The sequence below is a fragment of the Aquila chrysaetos genome, chromosome 12 (assembly GCF_900496995.4).
Source record: "Aquila chrysaetos chrysaetos chromosome 12, bAquChr1.4, whole genome shotgun sequence".
Taxonomy (NCBI): domain Eukaryota; kingdom Metazoa; phylum Chordata; class Aves; order Accipitriformes; family Accipitridae; genus Aquila; species Aquila chrysaetos.
The window spans coordinates 40,283,755-40,302,829 of record NC_044015.1 but is presented as its reverse complement, the minus strand read 5'-3'; the positions used below and the strand labels follow the sequence as shown (position 1 = coordinate 40,302,829).

General features: G+C 38.1%; 1 protein-coding gene across 2 annotated transcripts in view; it reads left to right on the top strand.

Moving 5' to 3' along the window:
* Positions 1–17,615, top strand: part of LOC115349393 (integrin subunit beta 3 binding protein) — a 34,314-nt gene extending 16,699 nt beyond the window's left edge. For both annotated transcript variants that reach the window (XM_030033659.2, XM_030033657.2), the window contains exons 4-9: positions 385–457; positions 3,902–3,980; positions 5,092–5,185; positions 7,198–7,248; positions 15,227–15,280; positions 17,299–17,615. In XM_030033659.2, coding sequence (XP_029889519.1) covers positions 385–457; positions 3,902–3,980; positions 5,092–5,185; positions 7,198–7,248; positions 15,227–15,279 — 350 coding nt within the window. In that variant the 3' untranslated portion in view covers position 15,280; positions 17,299–17,615. The remainder of the gene's footprint in view (positions 1–384; positions 458–3,901; positions 3,981–5,091; positions 5,186–7,197; positions 7,249–15,226; positions 15,281–17,298) is intronic.
* Positions 17,616–19,075: the final 1,460 nt, after the last annotated feature.

Sequence of the window (19,075 nt, the reverse complement as noted above, 5' to 3'; positions counted from 1 at the left end):
GTATTTTCATGATGATGCTCTGGGCTAATATGCTGTATTTAGGCATTTAATAAGATAAAAAGCTTCTGAGTAGAACACAGTAGCTATGTGTCAGAATTATACTAACTTCCAGTTATTAACACTATAATCCCAAGGTTTCCACAAATACAAATGTAATGTGAATTGATGAGAGGTCAAATTACAGAAGAGTAATTTATAGCAAACTTAGTGTGTTTCATTACAAGGGAATCTGTCCTGCTCTGTAAGTGAGTTTTGGGGTTTTTTCCTCTTCCTAAAAGACCATTCAACAGTCAAGGTTCATACTAACACCTTTTCATGTGCTTCAAATACTCAATATCTTATTTTCATCTTTATTGTTTCTTTTCTTTCTTGTGAACCTCCTAGGAGATGGAATTGAACAGAATGATTCAGAAAGCAGATTATCCAGAAGAGGGCAGCCTCAAACAGAGGAGGATGCGTAAGTGTATTAAGCGCGTTGTGGGTGTAGTGCTGTGATTTTTTTACTTATGCAAGATTAATATTTCATACAGAATTAAATTAATAGCGATTATTTTTTAATACTTATAATTCCACAGGACTGGATATTCAAAGGCACTGAAAGGCAGGCTTACAGTTATAGGTACAGATTAATGCAGGGTTTGCAATACAACTGTCCGGCCAGTTCTGTCTTTCACTGGTAGTGTTGGGAATATGAGACTGCCAATTACTGGAGTCATGCTCATAGTACTACACAATGAGGTATCATAAACTACTGAAAGGAGGGTATGTTTTTCATTTCCACCCTCTTCTGAAAGTGTACATTCTTTACCTTATTTTTTGAAGCATTTTTTGAAGCCAAAGATACAGGGCCAGTAATGCAGGACACTTCGTGATTAAAAACTAGTCACAGATGGTCATGGTGAAATTTCATGTGTGCTTTGCCAGATCTTTTAAAATTCTTGTCTTTTCTGCCACAATCTTATTTTAAGCTATAAGCTTCCTGGTATTAATGGACTTAGGGCAGGCCACAGTAAGTAAAAGCACTTAAATTAATGTTTCAGGTGAAGTATCTGATAAACTGCTTTCCTAAACTTGATAGATGTGAGGAAGGAGAAGTGATAAAATGTGTTAGAAGTAAGGCTGCTAGTGTCTCATGTTGTTAGTATGGCTTAATCTTTTCTGTTATGAAAAACATATTTAATTGTCTGTAACATTGTCAAATCTCAGCTGAAAAGTGAACTGAAATTTTCTGTGCCAACAGTGAGGTGTCAGGCTAAATGTGTTATGCATTTCAGCCAAAACAAACACATCCATCCCTAAGAGTGAGAGAAAGGAAATATTTGTTTCATCTATGATAGAATCTGGTGAAAAAGTGGAAAGCTGTGAATCTCTGTTTGTTGGATCGTATCAGGGATGCCTTTCATCTTTATGGGAAGTTACCAATTAGGAAATCCTGGAAGTTACGAGGTTTTTTTTAATATGGAAGTTGTTTATGCTCTGTAAAACTACTTAAGAGTTTAAGCTTTCATCTAGCTAAAAATCTGAATGTTTCCTTCCTCAATGAGCATGTTCATATTTCTTGCTACTAATCCTAGATAGTCCTCCATCCATTTCCATCCTTTTTACTCAAATGAAATTGCATTCACCAGAGACTTGTGATCTCTTACTAGCAAAATTTTTAAAAAAAAATTCTTTATTCTCATTCTTCTTCAACACTGTCCACATTTTTGTTCTTGAAATCTTAATATACTGTTGTGTTGTCCTGCTTTTTTATTTGATGCTTCAACTTGTCCTGTGGTGGAATCTTGACATATATCTTTGACATCTATCCGAGAAAGTCTAATTCACAGCTCAGCATCAACATGGCTATACCACATCTCTTCTTCTCTCCTCTACAACATTATATATTTTTATATCATTCTGTGTAATGTGACTGTCCTGTATTTCATTCAGGTCCACTGCCTGTGCGTCCAATTCAAATTGTTATATAAATCCTCCTGTCTGTAGGTCAGGCACACTTTCTTTCCAAAATCTGAGGTGTGTTTCCTGTTACCCCAGTTTTGTCACTAAGAGCTCACCTCTCAGTGTAATGCAAACCTCCATAGCTCACATAGTCCTTTGTTGGTCAGCTTCTTTGTACTTTCCTTGTGTCCTGCTTCTGACAACAGGTCGTGCTGTAAGTCCTGTTGATATTGAAGGCAGAGCGCAGCTGCTGTGCTGCAGCTTGTGTTACTGGAAGAAGTATCACCATGCTAGTGTGTAGTATTTGTGCAGGCTAGTTAATCGACATTAAAGAGTTGGGGTTTTGTACTGTAGTGGGTTTCTTTCATCATATGCTTAAGTATATGTTGATTCTGTTATCCCTCTTCTGTATTCTGTTGTATGTATTAAATATTTGTATCACAGTTGTACCTGGTGTCCCAGATGAAAATTCCCTTGGGGCTAGATATTTTATGCATACATTTCTTTTTTACTAACAAATAATATTGTGACATTTATTCAACTAAATATTATGTTTCTTATGTTTGAAGTTGTAGCTCTTCCTTTTGATTATTGCACTTGAACTCTCAATGTGTTTGTTGGGTTCTTTTCTTGTAATGGATGCTTTCTCCCACCATTAGCTTGAAATTTCTTTGTTGTAGGACAGTAAGTATCTTCTAAGTGATGGAGCTTGACAGATAGTAGAATTGTTTGGATGGCATGTTAGATAGTAAAAAATAAAATCTTACAGTTATACCAGTGGAAAGCTGTAAACTGATTAATTGGGATTTTTTGTGGTTCAGTAAATCCCTTGGTCAACAAATATAGACTTGTTTCTTAGTGGCAGTAACCCTGAATTGCAGAACAATTTGAGTAATCATAGTCTTCATTGACATGTAAATGTATGCATTCAATAATTCAGTATGTTTTTTAAAAATTGCAAGATTTGCAGAAGACTAGCAGTTAGCGACACGCCAGTAAAACACATTTATAAACTAACACCTACACGGTAATATTTATGTGAACTTCCATACGCTTTATTTTTACAGGTGGAAAATATATTGTACAATACACTGGAATTAGCATTTTTCCTGCATAGCCTTCTGTTCCCATGTTGAAATACAACAGTGATAAGTTTTTCTCATGCTGTCATTCTATTTCTAAAGTTGAGGTTTCTTATAAGGGTGATTCTCCCTTTGGTGGGAGGAAGCAGTAAATAGATTATTTCTCTGTTGTCTCCATTTGATTTGCATGTTTAAACGGTTCAAAATGAAAATAGCCTAAACATTCATTGCAGGAATTTTTTCAATACGTATTCAGTGCAAATCCTTAATCATGCGTTAAAGTCTGCCATTTAGGTCTAATCTGATTGTATATTATTTTAATTTTTATTGCAAAACCCATTAAACCCTGAAAGCTGACCAACTTTACACCAGTAGTAAAATATGTTTGTGGCTTAAAAGGGGAGATAAAGCTGAACAAATAACATCATGCAATGTTGTCCCTATTGGGCTCAGTTTTAACTTCTCATGTTCCCTATGGCTACAAGCAGTGTCATATGGTCTTAACAGTCCGTGGGTTTGGGAAACTCGTCCTCTTGATTAAATTACTGTTCTTCAGGAACAAATGAATTAAATTCCTGTTTTTACCATTGTCTTCCTGCACGGTCCTAAGAAAATCCTCTAATATTGCTGAACCTGAGTTCCTATCCTTAAAATTAGGATATAAGTATTTTTGGCAGTTTGCATATAAATCCTAACCAAAGGCAAGTTATATTTGGTGTTATATGACACAATCAGGTTGCACAGCCCATCTGTTCACAGCTTATCTAGATCCATCCTGATTACAATGTGAAGAAACTCTGGGAAACATTGTAAACACTGATTTTCAGCAAGTGGTGATGTGGCTAATTGAAATTGTTCTATTTTAACTTTTTATGCAGGTTCATGGAATTGCAGTCCAAAGTGAAAAGTTCATTGGTTAGAATTCTGAAAATAAGAGCAAATCTGAGAAGCCTACAGGTCTGGTTTACACTGATTTATTTTTTTTAATCTACTTTTATATAAGATTTGAAATAGAAATGAAAAACTTATGTGCAATGTTTGAGTTTTAAGAGATAAGGAAGCAAATAAAATACTTGAAACCAGGCAGGTTTGACTTGGAAATCCAGAAAATGCAAATAAACCCCAGAATTTAGTAGACCTTTTTTTTTTTTTTTTTTTTAACTGGAGCAGTTGCTTTTCTAAGTACACCATTTTTAATTTGTATCACTCCTGATTTTGTACACGAATAAAAGCATATGAAGTAGTTATCAACTATTATTTATAACTTGAAGTATGAATTATTACGGCATAGATTTTTATGTCCTTGAAGATTAAATATCCCTTTGTGTTGAAGTGATTGTACTATAATTTACCACTAATGTATCATCATTTAATAGTCTGTTTAATACATGCTAAAATGCAAATCACTTTTCTGTTTTATTCACATTTTGTTTCCTGAATAAATTTAGCACAAGGTTTGTTGCTGTATGTTAATATCTGAGAAATAATTCAGTGTACTCAAATTATTTTACTTGCATATGTGGCCTAACAATGCTTTATTTACAAAAAAGACTGATACTAATTTAAAATATTTTAATTTAAATATTTGTTTAGAAAACCCTATTGAAAAATCCTTTCTATTTCTCCTGAGATTGATAGCGTATGATTTTAGGTCTACCATGAAATGCTGAGGAGTCTGTTCAATAGAATCTTAAATGCTTGTAGATTTCCATTTTACTAACATATTACAGCAAGCTTGTACATGTGCCAAGATTGCTTTTCTGGGGATCAAGTGTTAATCTGTTTAAACAGCTGAAGATTTACGAACGAAGCGTAAATAACAGGAGATTTTTAAGTAACACTTTAAAAGGCACCTGAATGCCATTTTCAAAAGTAGCGTATGTTCTTACACCCTTAAACTTTATAGTCCCTTGGACTTTCTGTGAGGTGGAGGCTCATGCATCGTTTAGACCTTATGAAAAAATTCCAAAAGTTCTTTCTTTCAGATGTTTTTAGTAAGTTGTAGACGTCTAAGTAGATAGTTTGGGAATGAGATTTAACAATGTCTTTAATTATGCTTTTTTTCCAGGCTTTAGAGGGCAGTAGAGAGCTTGAAAATATTATTGGTGTCTCAGACGCGTCTTGTGTCTTGAGTGCTGAAGTGCAGAAGACCGAACTGCTAAGTAAGGAGGATTTTCAATAATAGTTATCTATCTCCTTTATAACAATTTAACAATTATCAATCCAAAGGTTTCCTAGAGTCATACCTCACTCTGTTATAATGGAGTGTTATACCCCAGGACTCTGACGCATGAGTTCTTTTGGTCAGGACAAATGCACCTTAAATGTCCTTGTGCATCCAACCAGGGACAGAAAAGAAAGGCAACCCCAACGGCCCACTCTTCTAACTCACAGTCACAGATGGGGAGGAAAAACTTGCAAGAGCAACACCTTTTCTTATGTAAATAGTTAGATACTTAGTGGGTAGTTAGCTAGTGATTAGGCTAAATGTTTGCACTTTGATTGCATTGCCTTTCTTCTCTTTTTGCAAGGAAGTTGTTTTGTTTGTTTGCCTGTTAGGAGGATTAGGCTGAATATAGGTTTCCAGGCTTTTAAAATTGCTATTCATATGTCTTTAAATGATGGACATACCAGATACTTATTGTGTTGGGATAAGGGCACTTTACAGATGGCACATCTGTAATACTTTTCCAAAGGAACCCAGAAAGCCAAAGATTTTCATTTATGTGTGTCTACTTTTAGGAAACTCTTTATCCTTACTCCAAGTCAGAGGTTCTTGGGACATGTGAATCCTCAGCAGCAAAATGTGCATTCATACTTCTCTTCCCAACTGCCTCTGTAACTAGAAGGGGAGTATGTGATGGGGAAATATCCAAATGCAAAAACCTTGCATTATGGATAATTGCAGGAAAAAAAAAAAAACCAACAAAAAAAATATTGGCTTTCAGGGAGAAGAAATAAAGATCTCCCTTACCAGGTCATTTCTTTAAGAGTTAAAAGTGGTGAAAGGTAGCTGTAGGCACCCAGAGGGCCCCAATCTTTATGCCTCAGAACAGTTCATTCACTCATTTTCACAAAAGCAACACCTTTTATCTGTACCCACATGACATGCTTGTGGTATAGTTATGTGTCTAAGACTGCATTTGCCTACCACTACTTCTCCTCAAAGGTTTGCACATATCACATTGCTCTTGTAGACTTTCCATACCAACTTCTGCTAATCTGGTTTCCAGCTGACCAGGGAATATGAATAATATATCCATACACATAGTCCCTGTGTCCAGTCTCTGGACAAGCATGCAAAGATGATAAAACAGTTTCTTAACCTGCAGCAAATGTGATGTTTTGCCAGTATACGTTGTTCTACAACCTGTCTGGTTGCTCTCTTTTCTGCAGAGTGTAAAACCACTGGAACCAGCTGTAAGAAAACAAAACCTAGGGTGTCTGGGACTGCTACTTTGTTTGCAGTTGGAAACAGGTGGACAGTAAAGCCACAGGTGCTAGAGAATTTTTCTTACCAAAGAGCGCTGAGACTCTTCTAATGCATTAGGTGCATGCACCCCAGCAGTGGAATTTATGCACCATGCAATTCCAGCAACTACTGTTGTTTAAATTACCGTTTCTTTCCTGACTTGTATTCCAGTGCTCATTCAGCTTTCATTTTGCATGTGTATACACTGTACTAGTTCCCACTGTAATGCATATAACCAGATGCTTTCTTATACAAAATGAAGGTTCCTGAAAAGAGTCTGTGTTTACATTACTACCCTACACTGTGGATAGGGCAGTAAGACTGCCCAAATGAGATGTCAGACCTATGGTTGACACTTTCTGTTATGTCCACTCTTTCTGTTATCATCTTGTTGCCTTCAAAATGGGAATCATCTTTTGCCCCTCATGTCTGAATTAGGAACAAAGCACCATGTCAGCACTAGAAGACAAAAATGGGAGCAAAATGTGATATGAGGTTTGTAAGCACAACTTCTTAAAATTATGTTAATTTTGAAAATTTTTTGTTAATTTTTTGAGCACAATTACATAGGTAAGTGGGTTTTTGTCATCACTTGAAGAAAAATCCAAATGCTTTGAAAGTGAAAAAGGCAGCATAGGTTTTATTTTCTTTGAAATCTCTGGGGGGCAACGTTTACTGATTTCAGACTTATTTTTTCACTAGTGAGTCAAGCAGAAGAACTGCAGCTGTTGAAAAGAAAACTTCCTGCCCAAGGTAAGAAACTTTTTATCACTCCTGTGTAACAGCTGTTTTGATGAATCGTTTTAGTTGATTCCTTCTTAGTTCTTTCCACTTGAAATGAGTAACCGGTGGTATGTGAAAATGATGATAATCAAATTTATTTCTTCTGAAAACTTTTGCAGTACTGAAATGTAAATTTCATCTTTCCTGCTATTTTCATTGTATTGGGTATTTCTCCGTGAAACTGTGCAAGGAGAAGAAATCATTAATGATCTTGCACTTGAGACATGGTCTAGAAATAAGTGCAGTCAGGTCCTAGAGAGTTTACATACCTTTTATGTATACCAGTTATCCTTGTTCTTCCTCATTCTCCTCCCTCCCCCCTGCATTTTCAGTGTATAAGCCAAGTAGCATACAGTCTTTGCAGCAAAACCTTTTTCACCTTAGCACACTCCAGGGGACTGTGAAATCCTAACTATTAGGTTTCTTCATAACTAGTGCTGTGAAAATATTTGAAGTTGGTGGCATTTAATATAGTGTGGCCCACATAGCCACTTTAGTGCCTTGTCTAGCTGGGAAGGTGGCAGGAGGATACACAAAAGATTTATTTTTTTTCTCTCACACCCAGTAAAATTAACAAACATTCACCACTGATATTCTGATATTTCTGTTATCTTCACACATTCTGTCTTAAAATAGAGCAAAACCAGACTCAAAATCGGTGATGGCATCTCTATTGCTCTGTCGGCCAGCTGTCCCAACCAGCAAAACTGCTTCATATCACAAGTAGCCCCTTTGATTTTGGTTGTATCTGCTCTTCCGCAGGCCTAAATTCTTTCTGCTGTGGGGAATTCTCTTAAAGGAAAGAAAATTGATGAAACTTCAGTTTCCTCAGCTCCAGCAGATTATCACAAAATGAAAAGGAGTGACATCACTTTTTAAGAAATTTGGCTCATTTGTGCAATCTGCTGTTTCTGATTTACAGCTCCCTATGTCCTTCTGTTCAAATGATCACAGCCCCTATCTGGCACTGATAACAGTGAATGCCACGGGCCATTGCAGATTTAAACAGTCATTGCTTCCCTTGTGTACTGCTTTTTAATGGTCACCAGGATATACATTTATAGTTCCATCTTTGCTCTAGAAACTAGCCCATAATGCTAACCACATATCCAGTCTTGCTAGATGAGAATTGAGATATTTTGTGAAAGTAGGATGGAAAATAGAATTATGAGTTCAAGTTGACCAATTTTGATGACGTTTCAACATCAGTTTTGCTTTAATAAAGAAGAAATTGAATGTTGCAGTCTTGAAAACACAGTAGTAGGAGAGGCAAAGAAGTATGTGATAAAAGAAAACCATGTGGAGATGTTTTACTTTGCCTTTTAGTTTTGGATGTGGTTTTTCATAATTATTTTTAATTAGTTATGCTCAGGACTTAAAACTTATGACTGTTCTGTGGCTCGATACAGATGGAATGTCACATTATCATCACATGGTGAGGCATGAAATTTATTTACTTTACATAAACAACCTCTACTTAAAACAACTTAATACAAAACATTCCTTGCTCAATGGGCAGCATTATGTAGAACTTAGTATATCATTTTGTGTGACCAGCATAAAAAATGGCATCATTGTTTGTCCATGACTAGCATTTACAGTAAACAAAATGTTTTTGAATAGAATGTAAGCAAACAGTAATGCAACTGCCAAGAGATGAAATCTAGTCGGTATATTGCAGTCCAAACCATGCCTTGTATGTGTCGAGAATAAATGTGTAGGTTGCGATATGCATATTTTAAAGGAAAATTTAATAGGTTCAGAGTTCGTGAAGATAACATTCTTAACAGGAAAGCTACTTAAGCTGCCTATTACAAATTATACTAATACTTTGCTTCCCAAAAAGAAAAACACTGACATAAATCATATCCGTGACTCCGTCTGCTGTCCAAGTAAGAAACAAGAGAGTGTTATAGAAGATCGAATACTTGCAGTGTTAAGGAAAACTATTTTCAGACTATATCTTGTAATGAAATAAAAAAATACTTTCTTTTCTGTGTTGTTGTTCATCCTGCCAAGCCCATGGACAAATATGATCACCCCTATTAAGTTTAGTTCTAAACATTCCTAACTTTCATATTGTTTTTAATACAAGTGACTGAAGTTTGCAGTCTTTGCAACAGTAGTGGTGGCTTTCCACAAGGCTAGATCAGGGTTAACTAGGTGGGTTTTCATTTAACACCACTTGAAATTACTAATGAAAGCGAAGCTGGAGAGATTAGGGACCAAGTAATACTGACTTCCCACTCACCAATTCAATTTTTTGAAGACGGTGTATATATGGCGAAACATAAAATCCCATTTCAGAAACACTGCAAAATATAGATGCCTCCTTAATAAGCATAGTTCCTTCTCAAAACAGATAAAATGGGAAGAATACAATATTCTGCAGTTTATCCCAACTCATGTCAGTTTGAGTTTGGACTTTATATTGGGTGTTTGTGTACAGGCAACTAAATAGCTTGGGTCTGGACTGCTGCTGTTGAGTGAAGGGAAATCAAGTTTACAATATATTTCTACATCATTCTCAAATAAAGTAGAATAAATTTGTTGACCTTTAGACATATTTGGGTGTCTGTGTCCCACCTACCCTTCCTCCTCCTTTGGGATCTTCTGGGGAAAAGGGGAATACATTAGACTTCAGATGTATATTTTCAGGAACATATCTGTGGATTTTTCTGACTGTAAAAAACCTAACCTAAAAAAACTTTTTTTTTTTTTTTTTTTCTCTCAGCCTAACTTTGTATTCACTTGTAGGGAAGAAATGTCATTATACCTTTCCTGGGCAAAGCAAGTCTCATGAACTGGCTAAGCAGAATTTTATTAAGTGAACTGAATGAATTCACAAGTAAATTTATTCAGAAACTGAGTTTCTTTCCAGAGTTTCCATTCCTTGAGAGCAAATGGAACAAATATCATGATTGTCTTTGCTTACAACAAATACTCACTGATCAGGGAAGTGATGAGGTAGATGCAGGGGTTGGACCTAGGCTGTGGTTTGAGCAAGCCCTACTTCTAGGCATTTGTGATAGAGGCTTTTCTGGGGTTCAGTTCTTCCATGTTTTTAATCTGTTAGGAAAAATCTGCTAATGCTGACACAAACAGCAGTTCCTTAGTTCTACCAAGGTCCTTTCTGTTAAATCCTAGGCTTCTTTCCAGCAAAAGTTTTACAAGATCTCTCCAGCAGCCTTTTTGTGGTGTACATCATCTCTGAAAGCAACAAAGATGATGCTGAAGGACTTCTTTTCAAATAGATTATTATTAGATGGAGGCTTAGAGCTCGTGTTTGCAAACAATATGCTTACTTCAGTTCTTAACACTAACAGCCAGGTTTGGTGTTTTGCCACACTCCAGAAACGTCTGCTCTGAGTTAATGTCCCTACATAGCGTTTGGAAGAGAGGTGATAGTCATCGGTACTCTTTCACTTAAGTCCTGTGTCCAACCAGGATATGAGTTGCCCTCTTGGCCTATTCAGAAAGGGTGTGAAACCAAGACAGAAGTTGAATCGAGAATTAATATTTTCTGAAGGGCTGAAAATACGCTCTAAAGCCTGTATGCCCAAGGCTGCGTAGGCCAGAGCTGACGCTTATACAGACTAGATCTGTAATGCAGCTGCAGTATGGAGTACATACCTGCCTTTACCACAGGACAGAGAACCCTTGGGCCAAGAATCTTCTCGTGGCCAGAGGTGGCACGAAGGGGCTGCAGTCTGGCAGCACTTTGCAGGATTTCCTCTAGAAGAGCAGTTGGCACGACTTAGGCCCTTAAGGTGCAGGTGAATGGTAGAGATTAAAGAGAGAGATCGGGCACAGGCACTGCCCACATTCCCAGCTAGTAGATGATTCCTTGGAGCTGAAACCAGCCGATGGAAATGAGTGTGCCCTGTGAGTGTTACGTTCTATGTCATTCCTGAGACAATTTCAAGAAGGTGTGACTTGTTTATGTGACGCTGGAGGGACCATCTGCTCTTCCATGTGGAAGATCTGTCTATTTCTGTTCATAAGGCTTTTCTACTGTTAGACAGGGGGAGAAGTGAATCTCAGTTATGTTTTTAAGTTATGCCTCAGTGTGAACACTTGTAAATGGGACTGCATTAAGCAAAACTGCATCAAGACTACTTCAGTGCTGAACGTGCGAGTGTGTGTGTGCACACACGGACTTACTGCGACTCACCGGTTTTGTTTACTCATAAGTTATTTTGAATGTCCCCATGCAGAGACCTAGAGAAATTGTTCTGCCCTCCTGCATTTACAATCAGAACTCATTGTGAGATTGCCCCAAAGTGCACCTAGAGGAGGAGTGTGTTGTATTCTAATTTGTATTGTGTGGATTAAAAGCTGCTGTTGCTCAGGCTAAATTTGACTGTACGTCTTCTCTCATTCTGTGCAAGCAGGTCTATTTTTAGTCTGTAACCATGCAAAGTCCTTTACAGTCTAGAAGAGGTAACAAAAACCGCTTAGCCTGGTACCCAAAAACTGCAATGCTAGTGATTTTCCTAGGACAAGTGAGTAATCTTGTCTACTGAAAGAATGCTACTGAAAGGTAAAGGAACTGGGGGACAGGTTTCTGTTTGACCCCCAAATGCTGCGCTCTTTCCCAGAAGGTTCTGGGTCTGTTGGATTGTACCTGCACCTTAAGAGTGCATATTTTAAAATACAACCTCAGATTTGAGAAGTGTCTGGGTCTGAGGTCACCGGCATGATAAGCTTTTTGGATGGAAGGAAGGGGGCAAATTACAAACCTCTCCAATGATTTAACATTCTCTGCTATGTAGATGAAATATTAAGCTATTAACTTTTGTGGCAGATACAGAAATGCACATGAGACATATGACTATAGGCCTCAGACACATATACATATAGAACTGTCAACCTGCATTTTATATTTAGGTGTCAGCCACATTTATTCATGAATTTCACACTTGTGTTTACACTCTATTTTCCTATGTACCTTTTTACAGATGCAATAGCTATTAATTTTTAATTCCAGTGGATCTAGACTTTGGAGTATTAAGCTTAATGAAAAATTAAAAAGAATTGCAGTTCTTTCAACAGCTACATGTAGCAACTCCTACATGAGAATAAATGCTGCTTTCTCCCATGAATATAATTATTTTAAATAAAAAAGAAAAGAAACATTAGTTTGGACTCACTTAGTAGCAATTATATGTTTAAGAGGTGTAAATAACTTGCCATCCAGACATTACAAATATCCAGGTGCTCTGTATGTGCTGATGACAACAAAATTGAAAAGAAAGACTGTAATAATTCTGACTGGTTTTCTCTGCAGAAGATATTGATTATTTGTGTGTGGTGAGAGATTTGGAAAATTCAATTAAAGGAGTTGTGCAAAGGTTTCATAAATTTTCCTTGTACAGCGTGTACACAGACATTGTTGCGTATTAAATCAATGCAGCACTTCACAATATATTTTCTTTGAAACATAAAAATAAATAACATTTAAACAGTTCTGCTTACTACAGAAACAAATTTTATTTTCTGTGAAGCATTTAGTCATGTGCTATCACTGACTCATACACATTTGCCAGCTGTAACAAATTTTATAGACGTTTTCTCCAGAGACATAGCTCATATACTATGAATTTTTAAATGAGCAAATGGTGAAGAAGGGATGTCAGCAATATAAAAATTGATCAGTTAAAAGATAAAAGCATAAGTAAAGAGATTTGTATGGTAGTCTTAATAGGTTTTATTAAATAAAAATACTATAAAAAGACAGTAATGAATAGACTGAAGGTTTTAACTGTGGTTGAGGTGGAGAAAAATTATTCTGGCACATTTAGTAGAAGATTGGTTTTATATCACCTGACAGGTGAACATTTTTTTTCTCTCTGCTTTTTAGATCTGTAAATGTTTTAGAGCAGTCAAACTTGGGAAAGAATGGCAGTGAAAGTAGGAGGGGAAAAGAAACTTGGGAAGATTTTGCCCTTTTAATGCTTTTGTGGGCCGGGGACAGGAGACGCCACGGCAAAGGGCAGCAAGGCTTCTACCAACCCACCCGCGCAGGGGTGAGGTTTCTGGTGACTCTCCAGCTGCTGCCTCACCCTACGCAACCCTAAAACGTTGAGCTGATGAGAAGAGAGCAAGGGCAGCCCGGTCCTGCACCAGCTAGCGCTTGTGCCGCAGTCGGCTGCAGCCCAGACGTCCTTCTGGTCACCTCCACAGATCCCTTCCTTTCCTAGCTGCTCTGGTCGCAACAGATTTTCATACAGAGGTTTTGCTAATGTTCTCTTTGCTTTTATGTAGTTTAACTTACTTAGGGGTTCTGCATATAAAAATATCGAGAGAAAGAAGGGTTGTTAGCGCTTTGTTGGGTTTTTTTAAGAGCAACTCATGAACTTCATTAGCTCACAAACCAAACCAAACCAAACCAAAACAAAAAAGCTTAAAGTGCTACAACAAGCATTGTAAGGTTGTGGAGCATATGAGTAGCAAATCATATTATTTGAATATCTAAATCTTAATGCCATCTGTATAAATATCACTATAAATAGGGCTGTTTTGTCAAAATATGCTGTCATGGTATATATTTGGAAAGAAAGCTGAGTTAATGATGTTTTATATGAATCTGGGCAGCTTACATTTTTAAGACAGCTTCTCAAGAGTGAAATACAGATCTTGGCATGGTTGCTTTGGCATGTATGGGTTCTTTAAGTACTGCATAGTCAGAATGCTGCAATCGGTGATTAAAGAGTTCATAAAGACTGAATTAGAAAGTTGCATTTCGTACAAAGAAACCAACTTGTAGTTAAATCTCTGTCTTTTTCTGTTACTTGTCATACAAGACTGGACAGTTTCCTATTCTAAGCAATAGTTAGTGGTATTTTTTTGACGATAATTTGTGTAAACAAATGGTGTTAATTAGGTATAAGGCTGAAAAAGTTGTACCTGAGGCAAAGTTGAATTGGATGCCTTTTTTATGGAGTAACCTTACGAGACCTAGCTTAAGGCAGAATTTCTGGCGTGGTCTGGGTTAGCTCCAGGTAACGTCCCTGGCACCTCATGTCAGATCCACAGGCAGGTTTTCTGCGTCACATCACGTATAGGAAGCGTGTGACACCGAAGGAATGACAGCATGCCAAATGAGGAGAACCGAGGAGAATCTTCCCCACCACCACCCGTGTCTTTGGTGGCTTTGATGCTTCTCTCCGTCTAGGTTTATATGCAGCCCCTTTCCTCACAGTAAGAGTCTTTTTAGCTATAAGCTGCTGTACATACCTGTTTGTTGTTCTCGGTATGTTTAATACAAAGCGAATAATTCTGAATTCTCTCTTCACCCCTTTGTGGTGGTGGAATCAAAATGCAGTAAGAACCATCAGCAGACACTGAGGGTACCGAGACCAGAGCTGATCGTCTGCTGCAGAAAGCCATTTGGCAATCTTGGCACTCAGATGCGCCTGCTTCCAGACCGTTTCCCTGTATGTTCTCATTCCCTGAGTTCCCTTCTACCCCTGCACGCTTTTCCTCTACTTCTTCCAGCCATCTGCTCAGCCCTTCACCCTCGCCCTGCCCTGGCTCAGGTGTGGTTGCTTCTCTTTTTGCCATCCCCTCGGAGCACTCAGGGGATGGTTGTTCCTCTCGTGCAATCCTTGATTGGATTCTGCTGAATCTGCTGATATGGTCTTTATGGATTTTTATTTATTCTTTTATTATTAATAGCAAAAAATGAAGGACCAGCTTCTAATACTTGTAACATATTCTGTTCTGCTTTGTCATCATTGGTAATGATGTAGCGTATGTGCACACACTCACCAGTAATTAAGACAGTCTCCTAAATTACTGTTAAGACACAGTAACTCTATGAAGTAAAAGGGGTTCTGTTAACCACTGCAGTAACTTGTTTAACTCATATTTGTGCAGGGATTTTCAAAAATTCTGTAATAATACCGTTGTTCTGTTTATCAAAGCTAATCTTCCTTTTCCACAGAGTACGTTCAGCCTGCCAGTAGCTCCGTGTTCCTAAAGTCGCTCCTTGACTGAGGTAAGTAGCCCCCGGGTCTGCTCTGGGCCTTCCCCAGCTGCCACGTCCAGGTAGTAGTGTAATCGTAAGGACTGAGGTACTTCATTTTAAAACATTTGCAGAGTGATCCAGTGTGGATGCCTGCAGTCAAGACTGTAATGGCTTGATGAGAAAACAGTTGTTACTCCGCGTGTGGTGTTTCTGGTTAGTGGTTTGTTAAGCAAAATGACATGTAGAATCTGTAGAAACTGTCCCACTCTAAAACACCTGATAGCATTTCTCCTCGTCAACGCTGTCAGTTTCTAACTTAACTGGATGGTTTTTCAAGAATGGTAATTCAGCTGTAATACATGTAGTGAAAGCAAGAAAATCTGTGTACTTCAGGTTATACCTTCCTGAATGCTATGACCGATGCCCTGGAATTCACAAGGGGGCTGCCTGCTGCAGCCCTGCGATGCTGTTGGTGGCAGGGGTACTTCCCTGCGAAGGGGCCGTGTGCGCCCTCCTTCCCTGTGGCGCCAGCGCACACGTAGACTCCTCAGCTCGCTCCTGGCAGCCAGAACAACTCAGCCCGCCGAGGGCCTCCAAGCAGCGCTCTTTTCCAGGAGAGGACAGTGGGCTGCAGGGCAGATGGTCCGGCTGAAGCAGCAGCAGCCGCCCGCTTCCAACCACCCCCTTCCCAGCAGCAGCTCGCCCCCCTGTTCCATCTCTGCACGTGCACCTCAGACAGGCTGGGCTTGCTGCTGATCAACCCACTGCATCCACTTTCTTAGCACTCCCAGAGCAGAAAGCATAAACCGATATACTAACGGACACCTCAAGATGTGTTTTATGTTTTCTTAAATCCTTCCTCCTTTGGCTACTGGTCTTTGTTGCAGTGTTGTAAGGAAAAGCCCAGTTAGCGATGGACCTTGTCTATCATTGTGTATTACCTGTGCACGAGAAAACTGGTTGCTCATATGTTTCATAAAGTCTCGTGAGACAAAGAAGTCTCTAAAGATATATCTGCAGATATATATCTATATCTGCAGATTATATCAATTCCCTGTATAATGTGAGAACGTCTCTCCTTTGGAAAGTTAAAGTATTCTAATTCTTGTAATTGACGAATATGGAAAAGTAGATCTACCAGTTTTACAAGGTGTATAACTGAGTTAGTGCAGGGGTGAGCTCAGACACATGCATTTTGCTTCTCAGTGAAGGTTCAATTTTATTTTCTAATCCCAAGTAGCAAAAAAAAGCTTTAAACCCCTGCTTGTCCAGAAGCTAATGTTACCCTGATACTTACTAGCTGCTTATGCCAGAGACTCTTTCTACTCCTTACTCCTTCCAAACCAGCTATGACACCAAAGGCAGAGTAATTGAGGGATGGAAACCAGTGCAGGAGAGCAGAGTTAGCATCCTGTTTAGCAGCTCTTTTTCCGCACTGAGCATAATTTCTGAGTCCTACAGAATGCAGAGAGTGCCTGTTCTATGGTACAATAACCAGTTTAAGTAAGCCTTACACTGGCTTATTAACTTGAAGTAAACTCATGCTGACAACTACAAGGCTTCAATGTGAAGTTAGCCCAGAGCGCAGTCATGTCTCTACTATTAGTTTATGTCCATGGATAGTATTGTCTAGTCAGTGAATAGTGGTTTTGCACCTTATGTCCAAAGATACATTTACTTTTTCTGGTTCTCTCTGTCCCTTCCCAAGTGTGACCAACACTGTAAAGCCCTTTGCTTTCTTATTGTTTAAAAAAAAATATAACTGTGATCGCTAAATGATCTTTTAGCAATTATATCTCAACTTTTTCTACAGATAAAACCTACAGCATTTCCTTCAAAGATATTAAAATGTTACTGCAGTTCAAGGGAGACTGCCTATTGCTCTGCATTGCCTTAGGATGTACATGTATCTGTATTTTTTTTTTTTTTTTTATGCATTGAGTCTAGTAGTGGACGTAGGACAGACAGATAATTCTGAACAGATCACATGAGTGATGATGCTGTTGTCTAATTGCTATTTATTTTAGTCATTCCTTATCTCCACACAGGCATTATGTGAAAAATGCATTCCACAGCAACCCAAAGTTCTACATCTGCTTGACTGTACTTAAAAGGAGAGAAGAAATGACTGTAAACCTATCTCCCCAGCAAATACCAGTTTGGGATTGCTCATTGCTCTAGGCAGGTGCACATCTAGATAAAATTTCTGGCATCTATTTAAACTTAACAATGTGCACAACCAGATAATCTCAATGTAAATAATACATCATGGTTGTTTTATGCAAGCGTGTGTACAAAATGCTGATTGAGGTTTGCTGCTGCATGGAAAATAAACTGTATTTTCTGTATGTTCTTACTGCAAATAGATAATTATGCTGCCTTGTTTTTTTTAAAAAACAAAACCCAAACCAAACCAAAACCCACCACTATAACCCTCCCTCCAAGAACTGGGTGAGAAGAAACGATGTTAAAAGATGAACTTTGGCTGCCAGGCCTCCAGTGGGAAACGGTTGCTTCCTGCCAGGGTGGGGCAGGGGTGTATGTGCGCAGGCTCATGATTTAATCTACTCATCATCGCCCCGAAAGCTAGCAAAACATGATTTAAATTAATGCATCTAGCTGTGCAACAGCCTGCCTAAAAATTTACAACTTTTTCTAATGATGATTGGGGTCAAAAGATAGAGGAAGTTCTATTGTGCAAGGAATTATTCTGAGTGCTGAACGTGTTTAAGTGGTTTACAAACAGCACTTTCCCTGTCTGTGGCTGCCACAGTTAGGACATATTTGTCATCTACAAAGATGTTTCCTCTGAAGTCACCTAAGACACACTATCTAAAGGTATCAGCTTCAAGCTCATCCTGTTAAAAGATGGCTCTAATAATAACATTTGCTTTTTAGGTCAACATTTCAGTTTCATTTTGCTATTTAATGATATAGGGGGAGAATTGTTATAAAACAGTTTCTTCTCTTTTTCATTATCCTCAAAACCACCTCTCCAACCTTATGAATACCCTGCATCTCAAATCATTGCGCAAGGTGCAGCCTCTTATGTTGAAAGAGCGTAGTAGAATGATTTATAATTTTTTTTTTCAGAAAATTCAACATTAATGCACACAATTGAATGTCCTTTCTACCACTGCAAAGTACTGCTACTCAGGTGAACTGATTTTTACAACTAAAATGCCGAGAACCAAAATGATAAATGTGCTCCAGTTTGTGGTTAAACATGTACGCACTCGAGCTTTGGGAGTTTTTAATTAATAAAAATGTTTTTACACTGTTCAGTCTGACTGGAAAAAAATGTTAGTAGTTGGGTGAAGGGAATTGTGCCAGTGGCTCTGTTTACCTTCTACAGCATTCTCGTTTAAGCTTTCTGTGCTGTTGGTTTTTGTTGTATGTACAAAATTCACCAGCTGATTGCTTTGTATGATAATGGCAGGTTAGCCTGAAGCAGCAATAGTTTATATAACCTGATTGTAACCACTGTAGCTGGAAATTAAATAATTATTGATCTGAAAAGAGTCTGTAAATGAACTGTATGCCAGTCTAAACCAAGCTGTTTTGTGTAGTCTCAGAAGAACAAAATAAAACTTTTACAGAAAATAACAGTGAAGGTGATGATTGACAAGTTACAGCAGTAACTTACACCACGGCAATTATTAAATACCACGAAATTTGCTACTGAATCATTTTTTAGGGAAATACAAAGTGATATACTAAGATTCTGCTGCAAATACTCCCCATACATGCCTTAGCTATTTAAGCAGTTACTGTTTCTTTGACCTCTTGCTGTACTAGGCTTCTGCCTTTCAGAAACAGCTGGGT